The sequence below is a fragment of the Crocodylus porosus genome, unplaced genomic scaffold (assembly GCF_001723895.1).
Source record: "Crocodylus porosus isolate Cpor-Errol unplaced genomic scaffold, CroPor_comp1, whole genome shotgun sequence".
Lineage (NCBI taxonomy): Eukaryota > Metazoa > Chordata > Crocodylia > Crocodylidae > Crocodylus > Crocodylus porosus.
The window spans coordinates 81,557,538-81,572,685 of NW_017728886.1; the positions used below are offsets into that span (position 1 = coordinate 81,557,538).

The 15,148-nt window shown below is 40.0% G+C and overlaps 1 protein-coding gene across 19 annotated transcripts in view; it reads right to left on the minus strand.

The window, feature by feature from the left end:
* Window positions 1-15,148, minus strand: part of CLASP2 (cytoplasmic linker associated protein 2) — a 220,451-nt gene that overhangs the window by 148,690 nt on the left and 56,613 nt on the right. Inside the window, exon 1 of one of the 19 annotated variants that reach the window (XM_019537907.1) lies at window positions 11,028-11,165. The exons of the other annotated variants lie outside the window; for them this stretch is intronic. Coding sequence (XP_019393452.1) covers window positions 11,028-11,043 — 16 coding nt within the window. The 5' untranslated portion in view covers window positions 11,044-11,165. Of the gene's footprint in view, window positions 1-11,027; window positions 11,166-15,148 lie in introns of those variants that run through there. 19 annotated transcript variants of the gene reach the window in all.

Below are 15,148 nucleotides of genomic sequence, written 5' to 3' on the forward strand. Positions count from 1 at the left end.
TCCTCCATCCTTTGTAGGCTTTCCTTTTTAGCCACAGGAGGTCCGCTAGGTCCCTGGAGAGCCAGGGGGGCTGCTGTGCCTTCTTGCTGCCTTTCCTCCATGTTGGGACAGATTTGAACCCCCAGTCAGATCTAGAAGTTTAACTTTTATATTCTTCCAGCTACCTAATATGCCCAAAAGAAAAGAGGGAAAGAGATCTTAATCTATAACCAAAAGAGAAATTGAAGACCACAGTTCACCACTATAATTAATCTGATGAAATGAGGTGATACTCCCAAAAGCTTATGCATCTCTACTTCGCCTTTTGCTTAACTTCAGACTAACACGGATAATCACACCTCTCTCTCTTAGCAGTAAATGCAGAAGTAAGTCACACAAGAAAGACACAAGTGTATAACTTAAAACCTTTGAGCTCCTATGCACATGTGCAGAGCCTGCTCCAACACGCTGGAAATCCAAAGTGTTGGAGCAGACTCTATTAGTCAAATCTGCTGGAGCACAGAAATTGATGCACTGTGACAGAATTCCATGTCACATGCAGCAGCCTCCCAGTGCATCTCCACGCAGAAAAAAAATGGCGGTGAGCCACTCTGAAATAAAACACGTTCAATGAGCTTTAGTTCAAAACACCCCGCTGCCATGTTGTCAGCTCAAGGACCCTGACACATGATGCATGGGCACTTTTAATTAGCATAACTTGCTAATTAAAGCACCCAGCACCGCATCCCACAACACACACACACACAAAGTCAGTAATCTTTTTCAATTCAGCCTGTCAGTAATCTTTTTCAATTCAGCAGAGAATTAATTCGTGGATTTACCTTTAGATATAAACTCAAGTTTCACTGGCTCAAAGGGAACATAAAAACACTGTTTTTCTAAATTGAGGAATTAGGGTTTGATATTATAAACACACACACACAAACATACTAACCTGTAAAAGAATACATGTGTCTATGATGTACTTACCATAAGATTATAGCGTCAGGATTGTATCTAACCAAACTCAACCTAAACTATGTTCATTAACCATAGAAAAATCCTGCTATGCTTTTTGCATCTCATTAAGGCCATGAACAAGTATTCATTTCTAGTGGTAAAATATTTCTACTGCTAGAATGCTTCCAGGAAGAGGAGCAGTAAAGGCATTCAGCATACAATTGCTCACTCTCTCCTGCTCCTCCCACCTTCCTCTGATCGGAGCAATCCTGGTCTAAGGGAAAGCATGGGAAGCACCAGCTGCTCCAGGCCTCCTGTTCGCAGAGGGACTAGAATACCACAGCAAAGCCTCTGCCCACTAGAAATGCTGGGGGCTGCATTCTCCACTGCTCAACTCCTCCCATGACCAGATGGAGGCAAGCAGTAGCTGCTCCCCAAACTTCCCCAGACCAGGTTCACTCTGATCTCAGGAAGGCATAGGTACCATCTGCTCACCACTCAACTCTTCCTGGGCCACAGGAGAAGTCAAGCAGCAGGAAAGCCTTCAGTCACTTGGGAGCAAGTTCCATCAGGCTGGAGATGGGTTATTTTTATCCTAGAATCTGCAGAGGTCTTCCCAATAGAAATGTAACACCTGCACATAGCCTAGCGTTTTTCACCATTTTTCTCATGGGCATTTCATACTTCTAATAGTAGCCTCAAAACTGAGGGGACCTTGGTCAGCTCAGGACTGCTTCAGAAAACTGGGAAATGACAGCCCAGTCAGTTTCACCAGTTATGCAGTTAAAAGGAAGTAAATTAAATTAGAAATCCAAGTGGAGTGCACAATAGGGCAATTATGTTATAATGACAAGAGAAGTGCCATGCAGTTTTTAATACTTAAACAATCTGTAAATAACCCATATTTTTTATAATGTAAGCAACAGGCAAAAAAGTTATAACTGGAATCAAGTAATGAAATTAAACGCTTATCCAGTACGCATACAAGTATCTGGAATATTGAGCTCATACAGCTAAGATGATGAAAAAAGGCATATTGCAGTACCACAAAAAAGTACTTTGGGTGATTTTCAAAGGTTCATGTAAGAGAGCAAAATTGTATGGATTTCAAAGATTTTTCATATTTTTCACCAACTATGTGTAGTTATTGGAAATATGCCATATGTCCTCTAGAGCAACTGTGACAATTTTAAGAGTGTACAATTCACTTAAATATTTACTGTTCAGTTTTTCAAAGCCAGTTCATTTGAACATTATAACGACCCACTGAATGCGGAAAACTGAATATAACGAATTGGTTAAACCTCTGCACATGGGTCAACAACTTGGGTGTGCCCTTGAACCTGTATAGTCATTTTCTGATTTCTCATTCAGATAGCTTAAACATAGGGACATACTCTATTAAAATCTAACAGCTATTTTAAAAACAAATTCTATTTGATGAAAAAGTGGTCCTACAGTTTTATTGATATAATAAGCAGCACACATCAGTGCAACTGGCAACTGATGAGAATTATGTTCACAGACTGACAATGAGATATACTGCCCCAAAACAACAGAACCACAAGAAGAATGGCAACAGACGCGTGTGGCTCTACATGGAGCTTCTAAAATGCCTCAAATGCAAAAGGAAAAAATACAGGCAAGATAAAGAATGAGCTGTACCTGGTGAAGGAGGCTAAATACAACAAGAACAAATTCTATAGGATTGATGGCTAGAGAAGAAAGACGAAGGAACTTATGGACTCAGTGTTAACCATTAGGGGGAGCTGCTAACAGAAGACACAAAGAAGGTAGAGCTACTCAACTGCTACTTTGCCTCAGTTTTCACACAAAAAAAGCTGCAGCCAGTCACCAAATAAAGATTTATCTGGATACAAATGAGGGCAAGCTGAGGGAAGAGGTAACAAAGGTCAGATGACCAGAGAGCTATTGATGGGTCTGAATGAATTAAAGTCTGAATGAACTTCCTCCCAGAGTCCTGAAGGAACTGGCAGAGAAGATCTCAGAGCTCTCGGCAATGATCATGAAGTCATGGGAGACAGGTCTCCCCAGAGGACTGGAAAAGGCCCAACATAGTGCCTCTCTTAAAGGCAAAAAGAAATACCCAAGGATTACAGGCTAGTTAGTCACCTCAACACTCAGGAAGTTACTGAAGCATATCCTAAGGAAGGCTATTTGCAAGCACCTGGTGGAGGAAAGGCTGATCACAAGCAGCCAGTACGGATTTATGAAAAATGAAGTGTCAAATAAGCTCGATCTTCTTTGACAAAGTAACTACATCGGTGGATGAAGGGAATGCTGTGGATATAGTATAGTGCATTTGGACTACAGCAAGCAGGGCCATCCCTGGGGGGAGGGAAAAATCAGGACCACTGCCCTGGGCCCCCATGGTCAGTGCAGTAGACAGCCCGCCACAGCCACCACCGCTGCTGAACAGCACCAGTTCCAGCCACTCATCACCCTTCTCTCCCCCGCTCCACTGGCTCCGGGTGCTCACACCCCTCTCTGGGCCCTGCATAGGCTGATATGCCCCACACACCCCTAGGGATGGCTCTGACAGGCTTCTGACAAGGTCCTGCATGACCTTCTCATAAACAAACTGGAGAAATATGGGCTGGGCAAAATTAGTATGAAGGTGGATATACAATTGGGTCAATAGCTACAAGCAACGGGTAACTATTAACAGGTCCCTGTCAGAATGGCAGAAGGTTTTGAGTGGGGTCCCATGGGGGGGGGTGTCCTGGACCCAGTGCTGTTCAAGGTCTTTATTAAATTATTTGGATGCTAGCACAGAAAGCTTCATGCAGCAAATGTGCAGATGACAAATTGGAAGAACTGCGAACACAGACGATGCAAGTGAATTCAGAAGGATCTTGACAAATTGGAATGCCAGAGCTAGGAAGATGAAGTTCAATGTGGACAAATGCAAGGCGCTACACCCCAGGAGGAATAATCAAAAAACACAAATAAAATGGGCAACACCTGGCTGGATGGCAGCACTATGGAAAATGATCTGGGAGTCTTGGTAGATCAGACTCAATGTATTTGCAGTCTGATGTAGCCACACAGAAAACAAATGCAGTTTTGGGATACATCAAAAGAAGCATTAGGTGCAAGACACTGGAGCCTCCCTACTTGGCACTGGTTAGGCCTCAGCTGGAGTACTGCGTGCAGTTTTGGGCTCAACACTTTTTCGCATTCTTTTTAAAGACAGAGAGGATCCAGTGGCAGACAACGAAGATAATGACTGTGTTGGAAAGTGAATTGCTGGAAAGCGAGGAGAGACGGAAAAGGCAACTGAGAGGACATGACAACAGTCTTCAGATACTGCTGCCATAAAGAGGGAAAGTACCTTTTCTCTCTTGCTGCAGAGAAAAAGATTCAGTCCAATGGCTTGAAATTGCACCAGAGCAAGCTTCGATTGGGTATCTGGACAAACTTCTTCACTATTAGGTGAGGCTGCCGACGGAAGTTGTAAATACCTTCAATGGATGGAAAGTCCAAGAAGAGGTTGGACAGCCACTGGTTAGGGATAACCTAGGTAATAGCAGTGCCTGTGTTCTACTACGGGTATTTTCCATGCTTCTGGGCTTTGCCGGTTCCCCTCCCTCCCACTTCCTGCTAAATGTGTGAGGGTGTTTTTAAGCCTTCCTCAGAGGCACTCAGTGTTGGCTACAGCCAAGGCTGGGGACCTCGACTGGGGTGTGCCAATGCTTCAGCCAGAGGTTCCTGGCTGGAGGGTCTTGCCCTCCACTCAGGTTCAAACTGATCACCACATTTCGGGGCCAGTAAGGAATTTTAGCCCACAGTCAGTTTGCTACAGACAGTGGGGGGAGGGTGGGGGTTGCCTTCCTCTGTAGTGGGGGTATGGCCGTTTACCTGGCATCTCCTGTAAAAGTAGTTCCCAAACTGTGGGTCGTGACCACAAACAGTTGCAACTTCATCAAATGGAGGTGTGGGGGTGAGGGACTATGGGTTGGGAGTGAGGGGCCATGCTGAAGAAATGGAGTCATGCTGAGGTAATGGAGCCAGAAATGGGGTTATGCTGAGGAAAAGTTTGGGAAGCACTAATATAGTGACAACATTTTATAGGAGCTGGACATTGACTGCCATGGTTCCCCGGCTTTACTTGTGGCTGGTTAAGGTGTGAAGTCTGCGTTTCATAGATGTTAGGGTTGGAAGGGACCTCAGTAGGTCATCGAGTCTGACCCCCTGCCCTGGGCAGGAAAGAGCGCTGGGGTCAGATGACCCCAGCTAGGTGCTTGTCCAGTCTCCTCTTGAAAACCCCTAAGGTAGGGGAGAGCACCACTTCCCTTGGAAGCCCATTCCAGATTCTGGAAACCCTTACTGTGAAGAAGTTCTTTCGCGTGCAACCTAAATCTGCTTTCCATCAATTTGTGGTCATTGTTCCTAGTTACTCCAGTGGGTGCCCTAATAAACAGAGCATCTCCTATTCCCTGCCATCCTCCCCTATGAATTTGTAGGCAGCCACAAGATTGCCTCTCAGCCCTCTCTTGAAAAGGCTGAAGAGATCTAGGTCCCTCAGTAGGCCCTTGCAGGCCCTCCTTATAGGCCCTTGCCTGCAGGCCTCTGACCGTACAAGTGGCCCTCCTCTGAACCCTCCCAAGATTCTCCACATCCCTCTTGAAGTGCGGCGCCCAAAACTTGATGCAGCACTCCAACTGTGGCTTGACCAGTGCCGCATAGAGGGGAAGGATCACCTCCTTGAACCTGTTTGTCATGATAAAGTGCAGCTAGCCTTATTGATCACTCCGTCACATTGATGACTCACGATCATTTTGGAATCAGAGACACCCACACCCTGTCACACATCCCAGCAATCTGTCCCCCCCACACCACCCCACAAACCCCATACACACCCATACCCCACATATCCACACCCCCTCCACATGCTCCCTCACCGTACAACCACACCCCCACATTTATTCCCCCACAAAACCCCCACACAGATTCACACCCCCTCCACAAACCTCTACCCATCCCCATGTCCTCCACTCCCCAACAATATAGAAGAGTAAGACTTCATTTTAAGCTACTATGCAATCACCTCTATGTACACTACATAAACACATGTAAATCAGGACAAAAATATTTTTTGAAATCAAATTAATGAATGTTGTAGATGTTCGATTTTTAGAATATGATTTGGTATTTTTCTGGTTCCGAGATGGCAAAACCCCTTGCTGAAAGGAGTACTTCTGGGGGCAAGGGGAGAGACTTCTGGTGGCAAAGGTTGGGGGTTTGGGGGCAGGACTTCCAGTCTCAAGATGGCGATCAGTGGGCAGGGCACCTGCCAGGGGGCAGGACTACCCAAGTGGCCCTCAACAGCTTGTCAATAATAATAATTGCCCACTCCTGACTTGCATTGTTTTATTCTACGTGAATGTATCTACTATCAGAACCAGCCAACAGGTGGTTGTCTCTTGGTAAGGTCTGCGTTAAGACTGTTGAGAACTGTTTCTGCTGCTGTCCTATGGATATGGAAGTGTTTCACTTCCAGTTCCTTAATCTAGCACCGTTTTTTTGTTTGTTTGTGTTTTATGAACTTTAAGGGCAATGTATTTACTAGCAACTTGGCAGGAGGAACAAAGATTTGGAAGAATATTTCATTTTTAAAAGCTTTTGGTTCTGCTGTCTTCCACTGCATTTTAAAAACACTGATTTCATATTCTAGCAGCACATACTCTTCTGTCCACAAGCTACTTCCACAACATACATGCTAGTATTTTTTTTTCTCTTTTTAGACAAATTACACATTTGCCATCAGAATAAGATGGTTAAATATTAAGAAGAGGGGGAATATTTCAAAGAAAGCTGTAAAAGATAGATTCTTTTAGTACCTTCTATATTCAAATATGATTTTTGTAACAAGTACTGTCTCCATAAATACAGCAGAATTCTCTTATGAACATTTAATTCTATCAATTAATTTTAATGGAACACACACAACAAAAATAATTACTATTTTCACATCAAACTATATTTTATAACAACTCATTCTGAATATAAGTAGCTGTTTTTTCTCACTGACATAAACCTCTTATAAAACTGCTTAAGTCTGAATGGGTGGGACAGTGGTAACAGACAGTACTCTGCATTTTCTTCCAACTACATTGTTATATAGGGCAGGGGTCAGTGACACATGGCCTATGGAACCACTGGATCTGGTCTGCAGGGCCAAAAGGAATTTGCCAGTGCTCATGCCCTTGCCGTTGCCTGCACCAGGGCTGAACAAGGACCTGCACTGGGGCTGGTCAACTTCCAGCTACACCTGTGGTCCTGCCGTTTGTCTCTGCTCCCCCCACCTGCAAGTTATGCACATACCTCCCCCCATGTTTTAAATTTAAAATATATCATTTCTCAAACATACCTAAAACTACATACATCTTCAGTGTTATATCTTCCCACCCAGAAGTATCATTACGTTGTACAATATCCAAATTTTTCACAAAGTACTAAATCAGATTAAAGACTTAGTAAGAGACCATCTTCCGTTTCAAGCGACAAATGTCAGGGAACAGTAAGACAGGGTATAAGTGTTCGCATACTTTAGGATTTTATTTCTTAATAGTAAAGGAACATGTTAAAAAGCAGAAAGTGTTATGCATAACTAGTAAGGGTTATGCATTATTAATAAAAGGAACTAGGTGGCCAGTTACTTTAGGCTCTGAGATCAATCTAGAATATGACGATCGCTCAAAGCTAGTATGAAATACCTTGCAAATAAGATGCAATTGTATTAAGAAATCCCAGTGGTAAGTAGATAAGCTTTCCCTTCCATGGGTATGAAGCAACAGGAATAGGCTAATTATTCAGATACATTAGGATTTAACAAGTGTGCCCTCTGAGAAATATGATTTTGAGTTTAGACAGTCTCAGAACTCTAGATCTGATTATACAATCTATTTGACATGGTATCTGAAGAAAACTAAAATAGGTCTTCAATCTTCATCTGCTTCACAATTCTAGTTTTAACCATAACATTTTATCCTTATTCTGTTTTTCTTAGTAAAAATCTTAGCAGAACAATTCTGCCTCTAAAGCAACAGAAGAGAACAGTACTAATTAGCATCCAACAACATGAAAAACAAATCTTGACAAAAATCTCTGTATTCCTAGCTGAAGAGGAGTGGCCTACATCGATGATGTAGTATGCTGCAATTGTTAGCTATGCCTAAAATCCCTAATCTTGTTACCAACAGATAAAAACAGAAATGCATTATCCTCTTCAAAGAGCAGCTCAAAAGAAATCCTGTTCCAAGAAAGGTTCTGGACTAACTTTCCTCAGCAGCCTCAGATTCCGATTTGCAGATCACACACCTACATTCACAAAAGCATGTCCTGATAAATAAGAGACTGAATATTGTCATGCTGGCGTGTATTAAATGCAGTGAAACTGAAAAGCGGTAATATTTTTTCATGTTGCACTCCTCAAACAGAAGACTGAAGGTGTTACGGTAGTTAACCTGGAAGGAAACAGCCTGACTACTCTTCTCCTGTAATCATTATCTAAATTAATACTGGAAATAGAAATAAAATTAAGGCTGAAAATTGATTCAACTCTCTCAGTTTACATTTCTTCATCCTTCTTCAGAAAACTCTGAGAAAAATATGAAAAGAAAATATTGTTCTCTCAAGACCTGAAACTAAAATACCTGAAAAATCTGTGTAGGAAAAATGATATAAATTATGTAATCATTAACATCCCTATGGCTAAATGCATATACCAAATATCACAGGGTTTATTTTTAATCAAAGCTGATTGACTCAAGTGTATAGTGAATTTAATAGCACTTTTCTCAGTCGTGTGTGTGTTATATTTTTCAGGATAATACCAAGAACTGAGAACTAAAAAAAAAGGCTTCTCCAATCCACAGACTGACACAATGGATGTATTTATTCCTTTCTTCTGGAAAAGAAAAGCTACAGTTAACTATAACATTTGTAGTATTTGAGAGTTTAAAAACAAGACTGAAGTTAGTCCTGTTAATATACTGCAAAAGTTAATTGGGTTAGCCCCAGCCTCTATAAAAAAAAGAAAGAAAACCAACCTGGCAAAATTTCCATTTAAATTATTTAAAAGAACGAAGAATTTTGCTGTATTTACTAATGTGTTCTTTATTCTAATCATTCCCCACCATAGTATGAAAAGACCAGATTCTTTATAAATGTAGTAAGCAGTTGTCTTATGTAAGACGAACAGCTAAATAATCATCCTACATACTGTTAATTGTATCTGGCATTATTGCTCAAAGCTCCTACACAGAACATCAGCTGACTGCTTGAACAGTACTTTGTTCTTAGTGCTTCTGTTAATGACGAATCAAATCATACAGAAGAGCTCTACAACCACCCCCAGTGCTATAAACCTGCAGCCAGAGAGCAGCAGAAAGCTTGGAGCTTTGTTTATTTGTTAACAAGCTATGGTTTATAGCCTTTATCTGCAAGTTATCAGAACCCATATTCACAATATTCATGTAAGTAGCACCTTATGGAAAAACAATACAGATGAAGATATTCCCCATAAAACCTCAGTTAAACTGTTTGAAATATGTTTCCCCTCTAAACATAAAGTTATGATCTTTTTCCAAAGAAAATAATGCAGCTTACTATTCATAAGGAAAAACTAAAAACAACAAATGTTTGAAAGATCAAAAAACTATTTGGACCAACAGGGAAACAATGGCAAGTAACCCCTCTACTAAAAAAACAATACAAACAACAATACTAAATGGACTCAAAATACCAACAATACTTTATGTTTGGGGCTAGTAAACAATATGCAATCTTTTAAAAAAGAATAAAAGTGAATGTTATAGTGGGCATAGCATTATACTCCCAATACTTGCAAGGACCAGCCTAATAGAAAACTCAAGTCCAACCTCTACATAAGCTTCAGGCTTCCTTAAGAAAAGAAACTCTCAAGGAGGTAGGCGTTTCAGCAAGATTCATGTATAAACCCAGGTATCATGTGTTGGAAAGTAATTTTTTTTCAATATACATAAACACACACATAAATATAAAAATGTACAGTTCACAAAACTTATCTGAAAATGACTATACAGCTAGAAAGTTACCAATTTACTGTGGTCAGGCTACAGCCTGAAGAAAAAAAAAATGCAGAAGTGCCAGGCAAAGCCAAGTTACTACTAGTTTGTTATCTTTTCACATGCACTGTGTATAATAAAAGCAAAACCAATTTGTCCACAATATAATACTCCTTGTGCAAAACTGCCGTTGTACTTATGAATAAAGTAAAACTCCTCCATACATATAATTTTTCTTATTTTAGCCATATAACTAATCACATATTTCTTTATAAAAATATAGTATTTAGGCTAAGTGGCTTAGAACATACGCATTACTCTAAATTCAGTATCAGTTACTCATTTTTAAAAACAATCAGCACTTGAGTAGCATTTTTCATAAACCAGATATGAAAAATACAAAAATGCACATGGGAAACACCAAACTAATAATTATTACAGTTATACAATATGCAAGAAGTCCATAGACATTATTTTAAAATAATAAACTGAAAAAGAGCATACCCTCAGTGCCTAAAAGAAACCCTTCAGTTGCTTGCATCAACCTTGCATGATGGGACTCTGGCTCAGGCTAACCACATCAGGATAAGATGTCAACCTGCCATGCTAAAGACTGTAACGCACTTGACATGGTTAAACCTTGCTTTAAAAAAAAATTTTTTTTTAATCTGTCATACCTCCAGGAGCTGTCTTCACATGATAAAGATTCAGACACTGCCCTGTCATTTGCATACACATGACATGTCCTCCTCAACCCGATTTCACTCCCCATACAAAATGATGACAGATTTTGATACTTTGTTTACAGGGTAAATAGCTATTCTCCATTTTATTCACTTCACAGAAGCTCAAGTAAATTGAAAAAGGCAAAACTACATAAATAGGCTTTTCACAAAAAGCCCAGCTATACTGGTCCAAAAGATCTTGAAAACTAAAAGGCTGTTTCAATTCATATGAGTATACATGAAACAGGACATACCCAAGCCATAAAAAAAAAAAAAAAAAAATCTTACTCACCATCTCCAACAGCCATCGTACAATTCAGATGCTGCTAAGAGCTTTCTGAATGAGCCAAGATATCAAATAACAGCAACTGAGTTATTATATGTATATGCCTGCGCCACACTCAACCCAGTGCAGCATGGAGACGGAGCACTGTGACCCAGTCAGATCTGCAGTTCTCTGCTGCAATAGCCAACAGCTGCTCCACCATTTCAAAATACAAGTCCTACCTCTTGCAGAAAAATCCCTTCAAACTAACATACCCAGTACCATTCCAGCTTAACTAGTCACGGTGCACATCTGATTAAACTGAGGTCTTTTTTTTATCTCTCTTCTAGCAGTCATTTTTGGGTTTTGTTTAAATAAGCCTCCTGCAGCCAATGTACATTGTACTATTGGAGACTTTTAATGTAATCATCAAAACACAAGGCATGTGTTCAGTAATCAGTTTTTGCCTCTATTCCCTAAAGATTTCTATGCAATCAGTGACAATCACATGATCTGATGGATTATTTGATTTGCATCTTTTAAAAGGGACTCTCTCATCCCTTTAGAACTATCCCATAATATTTATAAACAAAACTACAAGAACAGCACAAATAGTAATATTCCAAATCTTCTCAATTAACCTCTTATTGGGTAGAAACATTTCTGGTTGCTGTAAACAAATCACGTCAAAGGCAGACTATCAAAGGCTTCTCTGTGTATACAACGCTGGATCATATTTAACGAGGACTGCCGCTGGTGGAGACGGTGACACAACCTCAACCAACCATGCAGCTGCAAAAAGGCTGCAATGTATCTTTTGTACAAGAGAAGCACAACAATTTTTTTTGCCAGTTCCATCGAGAAGCACACAAGAGCTTCCTAATACACAGGAAAGATAAAAAAATGCATACAAAATCTACCTTTATACAAAAGGAATTTAACCATTTGTTTCTCAGCAAATACCACTTCATGCTACTCCAACATAAAAAGAAACAGCAGACTTTTAGATAAAATCTGTACTTTGAAAAATGAAACAAGTATCATACTTATTTAATATGAAGATGCCTTTTCTACAGTAAGTGTTCTTAAGACGGCTTTATGAGATGCGTACTCAGTGATGCGACTGAGACATCAAACCTTCATGAAACTAGCAAAAACTTTCCCCTGCTTTTCAGCCAGATAAGCAACAGCTTGCTAAACATGTGTTGTGTGACATCATCTTTACAAATCTATTATAAAAAATGAATCATGATTCATGCTTGTATATATTCTTACAATGTTACATGGCATACTAAAGGAATAAAGAATAAAATACTGTAGCAGACACATTCAATATTTTCATTTTTTTTTTAAAGTTGCCTTCTCCAGAACTATGGTTCCCTACCATGTGGCTGACAAACATAAAATGAGGAAAAAATGCTGAACTGCAACATGCACTCAACTAAGAAAGTAAAGGCAGTGTTTTGCAGAACTTCACTAACATTACAATGCAAACTGAAGTCACAGGAGATAAAGGTACTCAACACATCTGGAAAAAAATCTTGCCAGCCTGGACTGGCATGCAGAAAACTTATGCAGTAGTTATATCATGTATATGGTCACAAAAGCCACCAAACTTCCAAATTTTCCAAATATTTCTATACAAATGTATTTTGTTTCACATTTGGGAGGTCTGACAATATCAATGTCACTGCTGTTTCCATAGTAACTAGACTTCAAACGGAGAAAACAGCATTGAAACAAACTTAAAGGAAAACAAGCAAAATAAAAGGCAAAAGAGGTACCATCTCATATGATACCATAAAGTTTTAATTGCTACTTTTAAAAACCTCATATTGCCCATGCATAGTTTTTTCACTTGTAATACAGCTGTCACAGAAATGACACTAAAAACAAACAAACAAACAAAAAGCCAACTTTGCACACCACTTCATCCTGTGACATATTTAAATATTCTACAATAGGCGTTAAGCAGAGACATGCTATGAGCTGGGAAAACTACACAGATTGCGCATCAACATATTTAATTACATTCCCATCAAACCATTATGCCAACTGAGCAAGAAGAAAGATTTTTGATTAAATTATTTTTGTTTTAATCCTTCCTTCTCTAAATTTAAAGCAGAACAGATTTTGCAAGTCTGTTAAATTCTGTAAAAGAAATCATATTTTCAAATTCCAGCCAGCAAAACAAGTGCTGTAACAGCTCTGAGGCTGGCTGCTGCTCCTGTTTCCATAGAAATGGATATCTGTTTGCTGAATAATGGGGAGGTGCTTTAAAGTACCTTCTTCAGTTTACAGGAATACATTAATTTCCACAGGAAAAAAAACGGGTACAAAATCTGGCACTACAGTTAAGAGATAGCAGAAGCAGTATGGATTCACACTATAACAAAACCAAAGCAAAACAAAACAAAAAACATATAGCATTATTCCAAATATGAAACAAGTCATAATTCCCAAAGCTTCATAGGAGCTAATTTAACCAATTAGTTCAATTAGACAATCTAAAGAAAAGGTGTCCACTTCTAACATCCACCAAAAGCCACAATGCTAGCAGGCAGGGAAGAGGCCGCTGAGTGTCTTCAGTACTACTGAAACTCATAAGCAGAAAGAAAAAAAAATAACCTGTATATCAAAGCTCAGTTGGAGATAAGTTACTAAATGAATGATGTGTGGTGTATCACCTGCTCAATGTTGGAGAAAAGTGGAGTCAAGCCTTCTGAGCAAGCAAAAGAGATTATTATACCTGCCTTGGCAACCTTGCTAGACTAACCATGCACTTCCACCCTCTTCCCTTTCCTTTCGACACCTCACCCCTACAACTGCTCCTTCCAGTTTCAGCAGGTGCTTCCTCATCTACTCTAAATGATGATCAGACCCATCCTAAAATGTAACAAGAATATAGTGAGCATCCTAGGATAACTGGGATGTGTCAAAACATGAATCAGTGACAGTATATACAACCTCCATTCAATATCTGAGCAACCAGGGTCTAACTTCTTGGGTGACTTTCACATTGACAAAAATGGAGTAAAATGGAAACAAAGTAATATTCAAGAGAAAGGAATGCCTTCTAGCTGTGTGTCTGCTTCTGTTATCATGTGATTTCACGGGTCAAATAATAATGCATGTTTTCAGGAGACGTTTGGATTTGCATACCCTCGCATTTATCCCCTTGGTTAGCCGGAGTGAGCAGCCACATGACAATGAATAAAGGCCATTTTGGTTTCTATTTGGTTCTTACTCACTGGCAGCAGTGCAGCTGGGATAAGGCTCCCTGGATATTACAACAATAATAACAAGTGATGGGGGGAAGACAGGGTAACATGAAGCGACTGAAGACTGGTTAATCTCACTAGCAGTTATGGCATTCCAAGTGTCCAGTCACTGAGGAATGATTTACAGGCATCATTGAGTTTTGAGGTGAGATTAAAAAGCCTTTTGGATTTTTACATGGATCAACTCCATGTACAATTTTTAGTCCTGTGGATATACTCTTTCACAACACTTTCAATAATGCTGCTTCAGTGCGAAGACATGAGGCAGCGATGCTTATCAATTATATCTAACTTCCTTCCAAATTTACAGCATGGGGATTTTTTCAAATCACAGGTTTTGAAGGTGTCAGCTCTTGAACATTCTTCTCTGCCCTGTTCATGCACCAGTGATCCAATGCCATGTAATTACTCAGCTTAGCTCCAGCACTGATTTTTCAATAGAAGATGACTTTTGAGTAGTCGGTTCCCATGAGAGTTGCATCCATCAAACCTGAGAACATTCTCCTTGTCTGTAACCCTAGTCAGCTGCAGTTCGTCACATTCCTCAAGGATCTAACCCTCAACTTTCTCTTGTACAATCTCATAAAAATGGGGAAAGTTTGTTATCAGCGAGAACTAGCAGACCTACGGATTTCTGAGACCATACAGAAAGAAGTGACAGAACTTCAGATAAGGTAAGGTTGCGCTGGCAAAAATCAGTGAAAAAGAAAGGTTTGTAATTCTGTACATAGTATCTCACTTGTTGCCACCAGTTGTCTCATGCCAAGTGCTACCTCAGCTGTATCCCAGATTAATTTACAGTCCAAACCAGGTACTGCTGCAGGAGACCTAAGAAGCTGCAGTGTAGTTTTTGGGGAAGACAATGAA